Source organism: Lepidochelys kempii, chromosome 24 (assembly GCF_965140285.1).
Source record: "Lepidochelys kempii isolate rLepKem1 chromosome 24, rLepKem1.hap1, whole genome shotgun sequence".
NCBI classification, from domain to species: Eukaryota; Metazoa; Chordata; order Testudines; family Cheloniidae; genus Lepidochelys; species Lepidochelys kempii.
The window spans coordinates 1,632,518-1,649,731 of NC_136403.1; the positions used below are offsets into that span (position 1 = coordinate 1,632,518).

Here is a 17,214-nt window from a genome sequence, read left to right on the forward strand (position 1 = left end):
CGTCTGGCAATCCACACTGCGGACTAAACTGAGAGGCCCTTTGCTCTGGGTAGAGCTGATTAGATGTCCTTGTGTATCGCTGTTGGTACGCAAGGCATTTTCCAGACATAGACGGACAGTTTACAATCTCCGGCAAACATCAGACCCTGGGCAATGATTCAGGCAGAGGGGTGTTGGGAGCAATGGGAGGAAGAGGGGGGTCAGTGAGGGCTCCACAGTAACTAAATCACATGCAGCTTGCATGTAGAAAGGAGCCTAAATGCTCCTCTTGCTTTGAGGGCAGAAGGATCCCAAGGCTGGCTTTCCCTGGCACTTCTTCTACCCCCTCCCCAGCCCCCCAGCATAGGCAGCGGGTTTAATTGGGACTCTCTCTGCCATACACTGACCTTGCTGCCCATAAGGGCCCCAGAGAAGGAATTGTTCCTGCGTATCACCGACAATAGCCACTGGGGTAAATACTCCTAAATTGGCCCCTTGTTTGTGGCTCTAAAATGCCTCTGCTTCCTGCAGGAAATTGAGCAGAGGCTACAGCAGCAGGCAGCCTTATCTCCCACTGCAGCTCCTGCCGTGTCCAGTGTCGGCAAACAGGAGACCATCATGAGGCACCACACACTCCGACAGGTGAGCAGCTCCGGCGGTGTGAGACCGCCAGCCTCTTGGTGGCCATGGCAGGGGAGGGGTTAGCCCTTTCAGTTGGTGGAATGTATTGTCTGGATGGCCAGAGCCCACGCCGATGCAGCTGGGGTGCTGAGTCTCTGCAGTGCTGTGTGAGACCAGAGGCAGCAGCCAGCCTGCCTTGAGACTTACCCTGTCGCCTCCAAGCAGCTCCTTGTAACAGCGGGGGGCCGTTTCTCATCCATCCCTTGTACTTTGTGGGCCCTTTCCCTCTCAATATTATCATCCCTTTGTAATTCTTCCCCCGTCCACATGCTGTGGTAGTCAGACTTACTGCAGTGAGCCTGAGTCTGGGTGGCACCTGGTCTATAAGCAGAGATGATGGGGACAGCTTCCTGAGCTGCCTGCCCTGCTATGCTCCCCTGGCACCTCAGTGCCATCTGCCAGGAAGGCGTATAACCCCCTTTCAGTCGCCTGCCCTGTCACTCCCAGATCAGCCAGCAGGGGGAGCAGGCACCGGAGTGAGCTCTCAGCCTGGTAAGGCTGCCTAAGGCCTGAAATCAATCACTGGCAAGCACTGGGCTTTCAGGATGGTGGACGCAGGCAGAGAGCAGTCCCTCCCCTCGTCTCTGGCTGCTGCCCACTTGCTATTTCCACTAGCACCTACTGCCAGACGGTCAATGACCTGTCAAGGCTGGTCACCATTTTGCTCTGACACTGGTCTGGGACCTTCCTGCCTTTCATTCCAACAGAGATGGGAGCTCTGAATACATCACCTGTCCCTGTCTGGTGAAACCAAAGCTGCCTGACTTTCCCATGCCGGAGCTGGGCTTTGGGTCAGGATGTGTGTGTTGGTACGTGTGGATTATGGCCAGAGCCCTTCGTGGCCCTTGCTCTTTCACTGGTGCTGCTTCTGGAAAAGGTGGGGTGTGTGTGTACTGCTCACTTTCCACTTGTTTGCTCTCTCTGCCCGCAGGCTTCACAGCCCCAGAGCACTCTGCAGCGTGGCATCCCCACCTCTGCCCGCTCGATGCTGTCCAACTTCGCTCAGGCGCCACAGCTGTCTGTTGCGGGTGGTCTCCTCGGTATGCCAGGTAATGTCAAACGTTGGTCTGCGGAATGGGAAGGGGAGGCCGGGCTGCGGATTAGACTAAGACCCTTAACCACGTTGTCAGAGGCTGGAAGTCCTCTACTCAGAGCATGGCCAGTGGCCTGAGTGGAGGAGCTCGCTGTACTGACGGGGACCTGCTCCGGGGCCAGGAGCTTGCACTTCTCAGTTCCTCCATCTCTAAACAGATAATTCCACTGACCTGAGGGTCATTGGGAGGCCAGGTTCATGTCTGTCACGTGCATGGAAGTTGGAGACCCTGCACAGGTGCTAATATTGCCCGGCTGGCTGCTCAGTGCTCTGACAAACACGAGAGAGCCCATCACAGCTCGTGTGTCCTTCTGGGACAGTAGCTTTGTATTATAAGGCTAGGCCTGTGTTTTCATTGATTCTGTAACCAAATGGCCTTTAAAACAAATGGCAGGGGGTCAGTTGTACTAATTACCGTTGAGTGTAATGATGATCGGTCAACGACAAGAGAGACCTTGTAGAACCGTCATTTGTTCCTGGCACACACTTGCTCCTGACTTGGTGCATGCTCCCAAAGGAAGGCGTGGAAGCCTTGTGGCTTGACAGGATGCTGGCTCGTGCAGGGGACAGACCTGTACTGCGTGGGTGGGGCGTGGAGCCTTCTCTTTCAGGGAGTGGCAGTAAGAGTCGATGGCTTGAGTTCCATTAGGCTGGCCCCCTCTGCGCTCTCTAGGGTGGGGTGGTTTTGGGTGTGTCACGTGTGTTACAGGAGTAATTGTCCCCACTTGCTTTTCTCTCCCCTCTAGGTGTTAACATTGCATACCTGAATGCTGGGATTGGAGGCCACAAAGCATCAAGCTTGGCAGACCGGCAGCGGGAATACCTTTTAGATATGATCCCACCCCGGTCTATATCGCAGTCCATCAGCGGACAGAAATAACGCCTATTGACCCTTCCCCCCCCGCCCCCACTTCTGTCGCATGCAGTGCCTGTACTGGTGCCTACGATACACGGGGAAAAGACACAAAAAACATTTCAAAACTTCAGCGACCTGTCCTTTCCCAAACCTTAACTCTTCTCTTTGGTTTTCTATAGCAGTGAGGTCATTCCCCTTGCCCGAGGTCAGGACAATTGTCTGCTTGAAATCAGCACTATACATGTGTTAATGCTCGTTTTATGCTATTTTTTGTAATGACAAAGCATAGAATTTTTAATTGTTTTATTTTTCCTTCTGCTAAATGGATGGTTAAACTTTTTTCCTTTCCAGAGATTTTTTTTTAAGAGCATCCACTCTACTCCAAGTGACCATTTGTACAGGGTGGTCAGTGCTGACTCGAGGGGAAGAGGGGGGAGAGGTGGCCGTGTGCTGGCGTTTGGACAGCTGTTCTATGCACTTAGTAGGGCGAATTAAGACTTGCATTCTTTGAGTTGCTCACCAAAAGAGGTAAGGGACAGAAGTTCTGTGGATGCGTCCAACTGAATCTCGCTGGGGGGTTGGTCCGTAATAGCTTGGCCCACGTGCATATGTTAATGGCGCATGATGCCTTTCCCTGGAGGAAGGCAGCCCCGTGTGTGAAGGAGCTGTGTTTCAGTGCAGTGCACATGTGGCTGGATGCAGATCTCTGTGCTTGGCAGAGCAGTGCAAGGGATGGCAGGGCTGATGGGTTGTGCCAGGGAATCCCATCAGTTGTGCTAATGCAGCTGGGCTACCAGACTCCGTAATGCAGTGCAGCAGAAATGGAGCTGACCCGTGCTGCCACCCTGTGCGTGTTTCCGTCTCCCTGTAATTCTGATGCTCCCTGTTTAGAAGTTGAAGTTCTCTAAGGGACTGTGATGAACTACCAAAGGGCACAGTGGCCTCATGCCTTTTGAACCCGCCCCCATGCTGTTGTGCTCTCAAGAGCAGCTCCCTGTCATTGACGCCGTGAAGCTGTAAGCGTCCCAGCTGCCAGAGTGTTGCAGGGCACAGTGGACCAAGCTGTGGTAGGAGTTTGGATTGGATTGAGTTAGCAAACCCAAAGCAAGAGCAAGCTGAGAGTCGTTGTCTGCAGATCGCTCTATTTGCACTTACCGTTGCCTCAAGACACCCCCGCACCTGAACCCAGAAAGAGCAGAACCATCTCCTGGCAGCAGAGGGCGCCACCTCCTCGCTAGTACCCTGGAAAGAGGCCCAGCAGAACTGCAGTCTTGGGAGCAGGATGCTGGTGTGGAGCCTTCCCGCTTGCTGTTGATTGAATTATGTTAATGGGGGGAACCTCCTTGGTCAAACTGTTACAAAACAAAGTGAATATGCTTGATTTGCTGCTTCTGAAAAACCCTGCCCTCCTTGGACAGCGTTTCCTGATGGAACATTAATTGTGCAATGAAGTGCTAAGTCGCCACTCGCATGGAGTGTCATTGTCGGGGTGCCCGGCAGTACTTGCTGTTTGGGAAGAGGCACCCTTCTTTTCAGCATGACCCCGGGCTGTGTCACCACTGACGCTGGGGCTCCTGTCGGCTCTGTCCCTCCTGTCTCTGGGTGATAGCTGTGGCCGCAATAACTGAACTGCCATCGTCTGAATGGAGAGCTGCCGAGTGACCGAAGAAAGAGGTCTGATGCCTTTACTTTGAAAGCCAGCAGGATTTCTCCCAAAGAGGCACAACGCGCCTGCCCCTGTCTTTGGAGAGGAGGGTCTGTATCAGTGCAAGAGCTAGGCCCTCCCTACCTGCTCCGATTCCTGTGCAGAGTTCTCTCCCTCTCCCGATCATCTCAAAGTGGGGGGAGGGGGGGGCTGTGCTGGTACAACAGGCCCTTCCCCGCTCTTTGCTTCGGTGCACCCCACTCCCTCTATTCAGTGAGCACTTAATAAATGAGGGGCATGGATGCGTGCCTGGGGCCCTCCAGAGGTGAAGGATTTTTTTGGAAAGTAGTGGAACGCGCAGTGGCTTTTTTCTTTTGTTTTGTGGTTCACTGTTTAGCTGGCGTGGCACTCCTCTCCCACACCCACTGGGATGTTGATTATCAACCTGCTGTGCTTAGAGGGGAGCACTCTGACTAACTGTTTCTTCTCCTTTGATTAAAGCTGAGAAATTATCAGCCTGTTCTTCCTGCCCCCCCCCACCACCACCACTTGCCTCTTGACATGGAGTTGGCTTTGTCCTGCTGTCTCCTGCCCGCATTCCCCCAGTGGGTGTTACCGAGAGGTACGAGGTGGCCCAAGCAGATTGGCTGAGATTAACATTAAAAATGTGCAATACTTAATGAGTCCCTGCTGCTGGGGCCTGATGCACTAGTTAATTGTTGGAGAGCAAGTTAACAATAATGGTGCTAAGTGAAATTTCTTGGGAAGGGGATCAGGGTTCCCCAACCACCCCAGGTTGATTATTGCAGTGGTTGGTGAAAGAAAACATCCCTGTCACTTGCTTATAGATTTATTTCCGTCCTGCAGCCCGGGCCTCGCAGATCACCCTGTCTGACCCAGTGCAGTGAAGGCTGACCTGCTTCTGTTGCAGGCAGCATGGTCCGAGCATGGGTCCGGGAGCCAGGAACTCCCCAGTTCTACTCCCAGTTCTGTGGCCTTGGGTAAGTCACTTCACCTTCCTCTTTCCCCAGCTGTAGATTGGAGGTGATGCTTTCGTGCCTCACAAGGGGGTTGTGTGGGCTGCTGGGTGTCCATCAAGTGCTGGAGGTGCACAGTGTCTTTACTGAGACAGGTGAGGCCCTGCTCAGAGCCCTGCTGGCCCATCTGTTGCTGGCTGTGGCCTCGAGGTGCTCCTTCCCTTTGGCTGATGTCCTCTGTGAGCTGTTTTCAAGCCCTAGCCAGCAACAGGAGCCAGTCGTATTACTCGGCCCGCAGCTGTTTTCTGCTCATTGCCCAGTTCCCCTCTCTCTGTGGTTTCACACTCCTGCCGATCGGTTGCTGAATTGTAAAATCATTCATGAATCCCCCCTCTCCCCCAACTCTTGTCCTGGAAGTGTGTCTCCGCACATTGATGGGTTCTGTGGTGCTAAGGGGAGAGGGAACCATTAGCGGGGCGCTCTCCCTGCGTGCAGCCCCAGCTGTTCACGTGAAACAGAAATTCTCATCTCCAGCAGGACTGGGGGGCTGACCCTCTTCTCTGGGGTTTTGTTCCTTGGTTCTGTAAACACTTCCTGCAACAAGCAGGGTTCTTCCCACACTTCGTAGAGGGGTACCCCAAGTTAGAAAGCACAGAGCAAATGCTCCCTTTGGGCTCTGGGCTGGGTTCATTGGACAGCAATCCAGCAGCAGTTGGCAGGTGCCAGGTCATGTTGGTAAACCTGGGAGCACCAAAAACTGGGCACCTGCTTTGTGTTTCAATGCTGTTTCCATCCCCCAGTCATCGGAGCCCATCCTTCACTCCTGCTGCCCTGGGCACCTTACCCCTTCCACTGGGGAATCTCCTTGGCTTTGTCTCGTTAAATCCCCAGGGAATTTCTGTTGCCTAGACCCTTGCACTGCTGCTGGGGATGGTGGAGTGTCCAACTCTACAGACAGCAGTTTGGTTCATTGCAGTATTTGACGCCCCACCCTTCTGCCTGCTGATCTCTGTCGAAGGGGAATTAAGATGCTTGCTTTGTCTGTGATCTGCACAGGTTTAAAATTTTTTTGTCTTGACCACAGCGCGCGACCACTCCCAATCCCTGGTAAAGTGCCCCTCCCCCTTTATGGATGTGATGTATGGTAGAAAATCGTCTCTTTTTTTAGATACAGAAATAGGGATTTTTTTCCCCGCTTCGGTTAGCTTTTCTTTTACAGCTAGATGTAGAGCTGCTTGTGAACGCTTAGTGGGGTTTTATTTTTTGTTCCTCCAAAGGCATAACCCATCCCTCCCCCTTTCTTCTCTAACCCTCACCCACCTCCACTCACCCACCCTGACAAGATCTTAATTAGCTTATGATATTGCGGCCGAAATGTTATAACAAGGACTCATTCGTGTATATAAGCTATTTCTTGACACATTAAAAACAATTGTACATTGTGTAGAAAACAAAACAAAACAAAAAAACAGCCTCGCCATGGATATTGTGAAAGTTGTTACGTCCTTTTGTAGTGTGACCTTTTGTGTATGACCTGAAACGTGCAAAAGGGGTGGTTTCCGGCGGGTGGGTTAGGGAAGCAAAGTCAGATGGCTGCAGAGGGCGAAGATCCCAGGGGCTGGCGCTCTTGTCCGGGCGGGAACTGCTAGCCTGCAGAAATGCACTGGTGGCAATTGCCACCTCCCAAATCTGTGCCTTTCACACACACAAAGAAGGACCCTACAAGTTACCAGCACCCCCTAGTGCAGTGGAGGCAGGAAGTTTCTTCCCACAGCGTTAGGTTTACAGCTCGTGATGTCTCTCTAACCAGCAGTGGTGGGGCATTCCCGTGGGGAGCATCCGGATCTTGGGGAGTGGGATCGGGGTGGGGACAAGTATTATGAACTGTAATTGTATTTGCACTGTTTTTATTATTGCATTGGCATATATACAATATACATCTATAACAACCTGCGGTGTGCGGCTTCCTTCATGTTCTGTCTGCCAGAGCCTGTGCAGACGCTCAGCAGAGCCCAAAACAGGCAGGGACCCAGGATGAAATGATAGAGCTTCTCGGACCGGCTGCTGGGGAAGGGAGAAACATCTGTTCCCAGCAGCGATGACAATCCAAAGAGCTTGAGACGCGTGGTCTCCAGTACTGTGCGACTGTGGCTGCTCTCAGAACGGCTGCCCCAGGATTCCTGTGGTCGTTAGCCCCTCCTGGGGAGGGGCAGCGTAAGCAGTTGTTGGTCAGACATAAAGGTGCTGGCACTAGGTGCTGGTGTAACCCTTCCCTGGGTTCCGAGTCTCTTACCAATGCCTGTCCAGACTCTCTGTGTGCATCTGAGAGAGCAAACGGCACCTGTAAGATCCAGAGCCCTTGGGAGTCCCAGCTTCTCGTCTCCTCCTCCCTGCGGTCTAAGCCAGCTGACACCTACACTCCCTGCACACTCTTTGTAGTGCTCTGTGCAACTGACCTGCCTGAAGACTCCCGTTCACCCCAGCTGGGTGCGTTCCTCTTGGTGCAGCCTGGTGGGTCCTGCTCCAACCAGCCCAGGCTCAGAACCTGCTCGCCTACCCTTTGCCCTGCTGGAAAAACCCTCTCAGCACTTGCACCTGTTCTCAAATCCCCATGGAGTGAGCAGCATCGTGCTAAGGCTGCTGTAGCGTTCCCTTCAGCCTGGCAAAATGGGGGCCCGTAGAACATTGCAGAGTGGCCCATTGTGTGGTGTGTCTGCTCTGCAGGGCTTGGCAATGGCTTGTTCTCTCCAGTCTCCCTCACCTCTGCCTGCCAGTTCCTGGCTCCTCTGAAGCCTTCCACGTCCGCACATGCACCCACCTGCTTCTCCACAAGCATCCTGGTGTTGGCAGGTTCCCAGCTGATCAATGGCACTGGAACACCAAGGGACTGAGCCCCTTCCCAGAGTGGGTTCCTGGTACCAGCAGCAAAGGCTGCCCCAGCCGTCTGTGCATGACGGGGGGGGGGGGATTGAAATGGACTGGGCGGGGTGGGAAGCTACAGCCCCTCTCTGTTCTGGGAATGAGGAAGGGTGTGTTAGTGTCTCACTTCCATGCTTTCCCTCCCACAAACACCCCGAGCCCCTCCAGCTGTTCATGTGGCCAAGAGATTACACTGATGGAGGTGACTTGCTGGCTCAGAAATGGGCTAAGCAGCTCCATAGCAGACCCCGTTCCCTCAGGGTGCTGTGATAGGGACGGTCTGGGCATAGGGCTGCACCAGGGTGCTTTAGGAGGTCAGAGGCAATTCCAGTGCATTTAGCAGACTTCTGTTTGCAGCAGCTGTTTGCACTCTGTCACCAGCATGTGCAGCTCTGCTCTGGAAAGACTCCAGATCAGCAATTCTTGCTAAACTCATTCAGAAACTGGGAGCTGGGTCGTCGCCCTCCCCGTCCAGCGTGTTCTCGCTGTGTCTGCGCCCAGTTTGCATGGCTGAAACCAAGCGGGAGGTTGAGTTCTCCAGCCAGGCTGGAATCTGGCTCACTCTACCTAGCTGTGGCTAGCTCTGATGGAGGGAAAGGCAGTCAAGCTTTGCTCAGGAATGGGAGCGAGAGGCTCCCAGTTAGCAGGGCACTTCAGAGCAGAAACCGCCTCACCTTTCAGCATCTTCCCAGGGTTGGCCCAGATGTTGTGTCCCTTCCTGCAACCTCAAGTGTAGCCCAAATCTTCACAGGTGATTTTAGAGGCCCAACTGGAGCCTTTCAAAGGGGCCTGGCTTTTCCGGCAGCCCTTCCTGAAAGTCTACACCCCTTAAGGCATCTCAGACTGGGCACGCAAAATCGCTACCCACTTCTGCAAACCTTGTTCTGTAGCTACATCCAGTCTGGCTGCTCAGGGCCTGGAGTCACCGGCTTGAGTGCCCGACATCCCTGGAGGGGTGCTGCTGGATCCAACTTCTCAGCAGAGCCTTCCATCCCCCAAACAGTTTGTGCAAAGGCACTGGTACTGTGCTCTGCCCTGGTTCCTGACTGCACAGCACCTTCATCCTCACTGAGTGATGCCCCCAGAGCTTGGAGGGGAGAGAGCAGTCTGGGTGGATAGCAAGGGATACAGTATGACAAAGCGAGGGGATCCCAGCCTCACACCTGCAGCCTAGCTAATCGAGAGGTGAGGGGTGCGGGAAACCAGGCCTTTTGCACAATTTTAAGTTTTTTTTGCATTGTGTTTTGAAATCTGGTTTAAAAAAAAAAGCTGTTTAAATACTGCCAAGCGATTATGCAGTGACTGGTTAAAAATAATAAGCTAATTTTTGGAGAAAGGATTAAAAAAAACTTTGTAATATTTATCACTTGCAAGCTATGTTTAATAAAGAAAGGAATGATTTATAACTTTTTATGAGGCTGGTGCGTTGCATTTGGGGTTGGGTGGTGTCCCAGAGGGGGCGTGGGAGATCAGTTCTCACCTAGCAGCAGGGCCCCCTGTAACATGTCAATGCTCCTCTAGCTGATGGAAACACTTCCATAGGAATTTTTTCCTTCAGAAAACACTGATTCAAATCTATTTTCATGAACCATTCATCAGTTTTAGTGAGAAATGACAGAACTGTTTGTTTAAATTAAAATAAATATATATATATATAATTTATATTTGTGGGGGGCAGGCTCCTGCGGTAGCCGAACACGAGGAAGAGGAGGCAGAAGATGCAGGTCATGCTGATGTGGACTCTTCATCCCCATTTGGGATTAAACCATGTTTCAAAATCTTGCAATTTCCTGCCAGACAGCAATCCCCTTTCTGTGGCCTGCCTGCCTTTCCCTAGGAAATGTCTGCTTTGCACCAGTGATCAGAGCTTGGCTCATGTCCTGAAGCAGGAACATTTGGATCCTTGTTTGCTGTTCGACTGTTATAACTAGATATTCTTCTAGTTGGGTGATTCCCTTTATGCCTTTTTTAACAGCTGATCTCAATGACATGTTGCAATGAGTTCCAAAGGCTAATTGTGTGCCTTATGGAAATAGCAGGAGAGATGGAAAAGCCTTTTCAGGTTGCTTTTCCAAATTACCGCCACCCCCAGGACCAAGAGCCTCGTCTCCCGTGTTGACCCAGACCCCTGTGGGAGCATCCTGGACACATCTGAACATCTTTTCTCGCCTTCCTGTCTGTGAGGGGCCTTGAGCCGACCACTGAACCACCAACCTTTTAGCCAGGGCTGCCGCCAGGAGCCTAGGGGAGAATGGCACCCAAATGGAAGTGGCAGTGAAGAGTGCAGGGGTGGCCCCCTGGCCCTGCCCTCCCCGACATAACCATGGCCCTTGCTGCTGCCTGGCTGTTGGCTATAACTCCTGTGCCAGCCCTGCCCCAAATACTGGAGTTACTGTAGGGTTAAACCTGCCACTAGGCTTCCATGGGGGAGAAAAGGGCATGGACAGCTGAGCCAGGTGTCCCAGATCCTGCCCTCTCTGCTACTCCACTCCCCCTGCTCAGACACCTCCATCTTTCTCCTTTTACAGCTGGATTGTGCCACAGAGCTGGGGAGAGACCTACAACTGGCCTAACCATGCCACTGGGTTACTCAGGCTTGTGCTGGTAAAGACCTGTGCTGAAGGAGCCCTGTCCCGTCAGCCCAGGGCCATGATCCAGCACCGCAGGGCTGCAAAAGTTGGGTTGGGCTGAATTGAAACATTTAGGCTTTAACCCTTTGTTGTCTTTACTCCCTATAGCTGCGAAGACCACAGGAAGGGGCGTTCCCCTCCAGCGTGCTGCGGCTTAAACGCCCTGCACCAAAACACTCAGACAATTTCAAACAGTCTCTTTCAGAAAGCTGCGTGGAAGAATTTATCAGCTCTGCCCTGCTGCCATGTGGGTGTTTTCTCCCTTTCTGCAGTAGGGATCTATTACCGACCCCCCGATCAGGACGGTGATAGTGATTGGGAAATGCTCAGGGAGATGAGAGGCTATTAACATAAAAAACTCAATAACAATAATGGATAATTGAAATCCTCATTATTTCCCTATTGACTGAGTCCATGTCACCTCAGCGTGGGATGCAGAGAGAGAGTTTTTTGACACCTTAAATGGCTGCTTCTTGGAGCAGCTGGTCCTGGAACCACCAGAGGAGAGGCAATTCTTGATTTAGTCCTAAGTGGAGCACAGGATCTGGTCCAAGAGGTGAATCTAGCTGGACCGCTCTGTAATAGTAACCATCCTATAATTAAATTTAACATCCCTGTGGCAGGAAAAACACCACAGCAGCCACCACTGTAGCATTTAACCTCAGAAAGGGGAACTACACCGAAATGAGGAGTTAGTGAAACAGACATTAAAGGGTCCAGCGCCAAACGTGGAACCTTTGCAAGCTGCCTGGAAACTTTTTAAAGACACCCTAATAGAGGGTCAACTTAAATGTATCCCCCAAATTAAAAAACCGAGAGAACCAAAAAGAGCCAGTGGGGCTGAACAACAAAGTAAAAGAAACAGTGAGAGGCAAAAAGGCATCCTTTAAAGAGTAGAAGTTTAAATCATAGGGAGGAAAATAGAAAGGAGCATAAACAGTGGCAAATGAAGTGTAAAAATACAGTTCGGAAGGCCAAAAAAGAATTTGAGGAACAGTTAGCCAAAGACTTTTAAAGTAACTTTTTTTTAAAAAATCACAAAGTACATCAGAAGCAGGAAGCTGCTAAACAACCCGTGGGCCCACTGGATGATGGAGGTGCTAAAGGAGCATTCAAGGATGATAAGGCCATAGTGGAGAAACTACATGAATTCTTTGCATCAGTCTTCACAGCTGAGGATGTGAGGGAGATTCCCAAACCTGAGCCATTCTTTTTAGGAGACAGATCTGAGGAACTGTCCCAGATTGAGGTGTCACTAGAGATTTTGCAGCAAATTGATAAATTAAACAGCAATAAGTCATCAGGACCAGATGGTATCACCCAAGAGTTCTGAAGGAACTCACTGTGAAATTCCAGCACTAATCAGCTTCTGTACCAGATGACTGGAGGATAGCTAATGTGATGCCAATTTTTAAAAAGCGTTCCAGAGGTGATCCTGGCAATTACAGGCCTGTACACCTGACTTCAGTACCGGGCCAACTGCTTGAAACTATAATCAAGAACACTATTGTCAGACACATAGATTAACATAATTTGTTGAGGAAGAGTCAACATGGTTTTAGTAAAGGGAAATCATACCTCACCAATCTACTAGAATTATTTGAGGGAGTCAACAAGCATGTGGTCCAAGGGGATCTCGTGGATATAGTGGACTTAGATTTTCAGAGAGCCTTGGACAAGGTCCCTCACCAAAGGCTCTTAAGCAAAGTAAGCTGCCATGAGATAAGAGGGAGGGTCCTTTCATGGACTGGTAACTTGCTGAAAGACAGGAACCCAAGGGTAGGTATAAATGATCAGTTTTCAGACTGGAGAGAGGTAAATAGTAGTGTCCCCTAGGGGTCTGTGCTGGGCCCAGTCCTATTCACCATTCATAAATGATCGGGGGAAAAGGGGTGAACAGTGAGGTGGCAAAATTTGCAGATGATACAAAATTACTAAAGATAGTTAAGACCTGGGCAGACTCCGAAGAGTACAAAAGGATCTCTCAAAAGAGGGTGACTGGGCAACAAAATGGCAGATGAAATTTAATGTTGATAAATGCAAAGCATAATCCCCTATAAAATGGGGTCTAAATTAGCGGTGACCACTCAAGAAAGAGATCTTGGCATCATTGTGGAGAGTTCTCTGAAAACATCCACTCAATGTGCAGCGGCAGTCAAAAAAGTGAACAGAATGCTGGGAATCATTAAGAAAGGGATAGACAATACGACAGAAAATACCATGTTGCTGGGAATCATTAAGAAAGGGATAGACAATACGACAGAAAATACCATGTTGCCTCTATATAAATCCATTGTATGTCTACATCTTGAATACTGCATGCAGATGTGGTTGCCCCATCTCAAAACAGATATATTGGAATAGGAAAAGGTTCAGAAAAGGGCAAAAAAAATTAAGAGTATGGAATGGCTTCTGTATGAGGAGAGATTAATAAAATTGGGACTTTCCAGCTTGGAAGAGAGATGGCTAAGGGGAGCTATGATAGAGGTCTATAAGCTCATGACTGGTGTAGAGAAAGTGGCTAAAGAAAGGTTGTTTACTACTTCTCATGACACAACAATTGGATAGCTCAGCGGTTTGAGCATTGGTCTGCTAAACCCAGGGTTGTGAGTTCAATCCTTGAGGGGGCTATTTGGGGATCTGGGGCAAAAATTGGGGCTTGGTCCTGCTTTGAGCAGGGGCTTGGACTAGATGACCTCCTGAGGTCCCATCCACCCCTGATTGTCTATGATTCTAAGAACTAGGGGTCACCAAATGAAATGAATAGGCAGCAGGTTTAAAACAAACAAAAGGAAGTATTTCTTCACACAGCACACAGTCAACCTGGGGAACTTCTTGCCTGAAGATATTGTGAAAGCCAAGACCATAACAGGGTTTGAAAAAGAACTAGATCAGTTCATGGAGGACAGGTCCATCGATGGCTGTTAGCCAGGATGGGCAGGGATAGTGTCCCTAGCTGCTGTTTGCCAGAAGCTGGGAATGGGTGACAGGATGGATCCTGTGATGATTTCCTGTTCTGTTCGCTCCCTCTGGAACACCTGGCATTGGCCACTGTTGGAAGACAGGACACTGGGCTCGATGGACCTTTTGTCTGACCCAGGAGGGCCGTTCTTATCTACCTAGCCTGCCCCGGGGCGTGGCCTTCCATAACTGCGCTGGGCTCCTACTACTACAGAGAATCCAAGCCCCTCCGCCCCCAGCCAGCGGGAAATGAGGCAGGAGGGAGGGAAGGAAGGCCAGCTCCTTTCTACCCCATGTGTACCCCCAGGCTCTTGGGTGAGGTGGTGAAGAGGCAAGGGGCTGGTTAGCTCTGGATCAGGGCCAGCCCCAACTGCAATAGAAAAATGGACTCCTTGCCGGCAGGGGTACATGCCCAGGGCGTCAGCCCCTACATTTAGGACCAGGGCATAGCTCCTGCTGCAGCTGGGTCCTGAGTCATGGGCCTGGGGCCCAGCTCCCCCAGGGGGTTCTTGCCCAGTCCCTGGGGCTAGATGGCCCCAGTAGCCCTGCATATGGGGCTGCAGGGGAGAACCCAGTTCCTGGCCATGAGTGCAGGCAGCCCAAACCTTCCAGAGGCTCTGTGGGTCAGCCAGGGGGTGTCTGTCCTGCCTGGGGGAATTGAGGGGTGGGGGAACAAGCACCTGGATTTTGCTCTTGGCCTTTCAGCAGGTGCCCCACTTACCTGCAGGGAGGGTCCTGGGCTTCCCCCTGCTGACCTGAGCAGGAAGTTAGGGGCTGCTTCTGATGGCAGCTGGGTGGGACTGTGCCTCCCCCTTGCCCCTGGGGGAGGGCTGGGCTGGGCTAGAAGGCTAGCCTTGCCCCCACCACCCCCTGTGCTCAGGCTATGGGCCTTGTTTGCATGTTGACCTCTCCAGAGGGGCTGGAAGACCTGTGATAGGCGCACAGGCCCCGTTTGTCTCCCCTGGGCCCGGGGCAGGTAACTGCTGTTACTAGCCGGGGCTGGATGGGACCAGGCCCCGTAAGAGATGCATGGCTCACCCCCAAGGACCCCACTTGCTGCCAGGCTCCTTTTTCCATTTTATTTTTAATTTTAACAGTCAAGAAAGAGGGCCAGGCCCTGCGCTCCAGCTCCCACGGCTGAACACCCAGCTGCTGCCCTGGCCCCACTGCCCTCCATCCCAGCCACAGCTGGGGGACACGGTGCTCCTCCCCGGGGCTGGGGAGAGCTATGGGCTGTTAAATGCACCGGCTGGGGGTGCTAGAGGAGCGGTGGGGGGCAGGGGATGGAGGCTGTGAGGGGGTGAAGGCAGGAAGGGTGTGGAGCTAAGGGGCTAGAGCTGAGGTTATTCTAAGCCCAAGCTGGGGCTTTCCCCCCACAGGGGCTGCCTCCTCCCAGCCCTGCCCCATGCAGGGCTCCCATTGCCTAGAGCCCCAGGGGCTCCTCCCAAGTCCTGCACCATTGCCTAGAGCCCCAGGGGCAGCAACTGCGTGTTTCAAGCCCTTGAGCCTATGGCTGCAGTGTGTGGGGAGCAGGGGCCAGGTCATGCTCCTGTCTCCATCCTCTGGCAGGGGGAGGTCCTGGCTTGGCTCTGGCCCCGTTCCTGTTCCCGGCGGGCTGAGCAGTAGTGTCTCCGGGCCGGCTGCTCGGCGATGCCCAGCCCATTAAAGCTTCTGGGGCGGTTCCAGGCCCGGCACGTTACACAGACAGACGCGTGGACAGAACCTGCTCATTGGTGCTACCGTTGGTGTCGCGACACATAAGGGCAGCGGCTCCATGGGGCTGGGGATTGGGGCCCCTGAGGGGGGAGCTTGAACATGGGTCACCCTATTGCAGAGCCTCTTCTCCCCCACCCCACTGAGGGGCCCGGTCCTGCTGCTGGGGTGGTAGCTCTAGGGGGGGGATCTGGGGCAGGGGCTGGACGAGGGATTTCAAGGCCAGGAGGGATCACAGTGCCTGGCCCACGGCAGAGCTTCCTGGCTGGAGCCCGCTGCCACAGGGCACAGCAGCTCCACGGGCATCCGGGCTGCAGGGGGAAGGCCTGGAGTTTGGAGCAGGCCTGGGGCCAGGGGAATCTTTGGCATTTAAGCCCTGGCAGAAGGAGGCAAACATGCTCCCTTCCCCTGGGAGCCTGGCGGGGCCCAGCGCAGCAGCAGTGCTGGGGTGAGGGGGCACAAAGACAGGGCTAACCCCAGCCTGTTCTGGCTGAAGGGGGGGGAACCCACAGGGCAAGGTCTGCTTGAGCCAGCCCCTGCCAGTGAAATGGGCGCCCTGCACCATGGAGTGAGTTATGGTACTAGCAAAAAGCACTAATTAATACTTGGGGGGGGGGCTGGTGCCACGTGGACCCTGGCGCTGGGAGGTGAGAAAGTGGCACAGGAGGGTCTGTCACATGCAAGCGGGGGGGGGGGGGGTGTGACAAGCCCAGGCTTGTGGGATTCAGGAGCCCTTTGCAAACAGCAGCCGCTGGCATGCCAGGGCAGAGGCAGCCGCTGGCCCAGCTGCCATGGAGCCGCCGTCTAACAAAGCAAAATCTACATTCATCAGCTGCACCGGCCACCCCCCAGTCAACCCAAAGGGCTTTTGGTCACAGGCCGAGCGGGGCGGCCCAGCCGGCTCGCGCACACACGACATTTGGGAGCATGGTTTTCACTCGCACACACGGACGCTTGTTGGCAGCGGTGACAGAACCTGCCTTTTCTGCCCGGCCTCGTTGCAGGGCACAGGCCAGACGGAAGCAGACGGACAGACAGCACCGGGGGGCAAGCGCTGGGCCCAGACTGTCAGCCCAAAGGATGGTTCCAAGTGGCTCTGGCTACTCGGGGTGGGGGGAGGGATGTTCTTCCCCCCCTCCCCGCTTCATGCCATGTCCCATGTTTAAAGGGCAGGAAGTGGGACTGGCACCAAGGGGCCTGTGTCATTGCTCCCCCCCCCCAGCCCCTTCCAGCTGGAGCACTCCGGAGGGGTGGGGGGGCAGACATTATTGCTTTGCCAAGGGACTGGGGCTCCTGCCTCTGCAGCTCTTTAGTCCTCCTGGGGGGGAGGAGTGGTTCTGTGCCCCCCAGCTGGGCATGCCCTAGTTACCGGGGACACAGCACCCCCATGGCACTGCCCCTGTGCCTGGCATGGGGGGGGCTGTGCCCACGGGCAGCAGGACAGGAGCCGCCTGTACTGGGAAGACAGAGCTAAGGTGCGGGAGGATGGGGGGAGAAAAGAGCTCTGGGGCCAGGTGCCCCAACTCAGTGGTGAGATACAGCCAGGCCGGACACGGGGGGCCTGGTGCCAGCCTCTGTCGGGGGGGCCACCGGCTCCTTAAAGCTGCACGTCTGGGGCACAATTTTGGCTTTTGTTTTAAAAAAAAAAAAAATTTGGATAGAGACAAAAATGGCAAAGCAGCAAAGGGAGTTTTGAATGGGGGGAGGAGGCGGCATTGGGTGCCTGGCTCCCCGCATCGGGGGTGGGGAGTTTGGGCGCC

General features: G+C 53.3%; 2 protein-coding genes across 5 annotated transcripts in view; one reads left to right on the plus strand and one right to left on the minus strand.

Annotated features, from left to right (window-relative positions):
- Positions 1-7,180, plus strand: part of GATAD2B (GATA zinc finger domain containing 2B) — an 80,438-nt gene extending 73,258 nt beyond the window's left edge. For all 4 annotated transcript variants that reach the window (XM_073322403.2, XM_073322407.2, XM_073322406.2 and 1 more), the window contains 3 exons: positions 511-621; positions 1,592-1,709; positions 2,500-7,180. In XM_073322403.2, the coding sequence (XP_073178504.1) occupies positions 511-621; positions 1,592-1,709; positions 2,500-2,633 (363 nt within the window). In that variant the 3' untranslated portion in view covers positions 2,634-7,180. The remainder of the gene's footprint in view (positions 1-510; positions 622-1,591; positions 1,710-2,499) is intronic.
- Positions 1-17,214, minus strand: part of UBAP2L (ubiquitin associated protein 2 like) — a 403,300-nt gene that overhangs the window by 349,926 nt on the left and 36,160 nt on the right. The window lies entirely within an intron of this gene.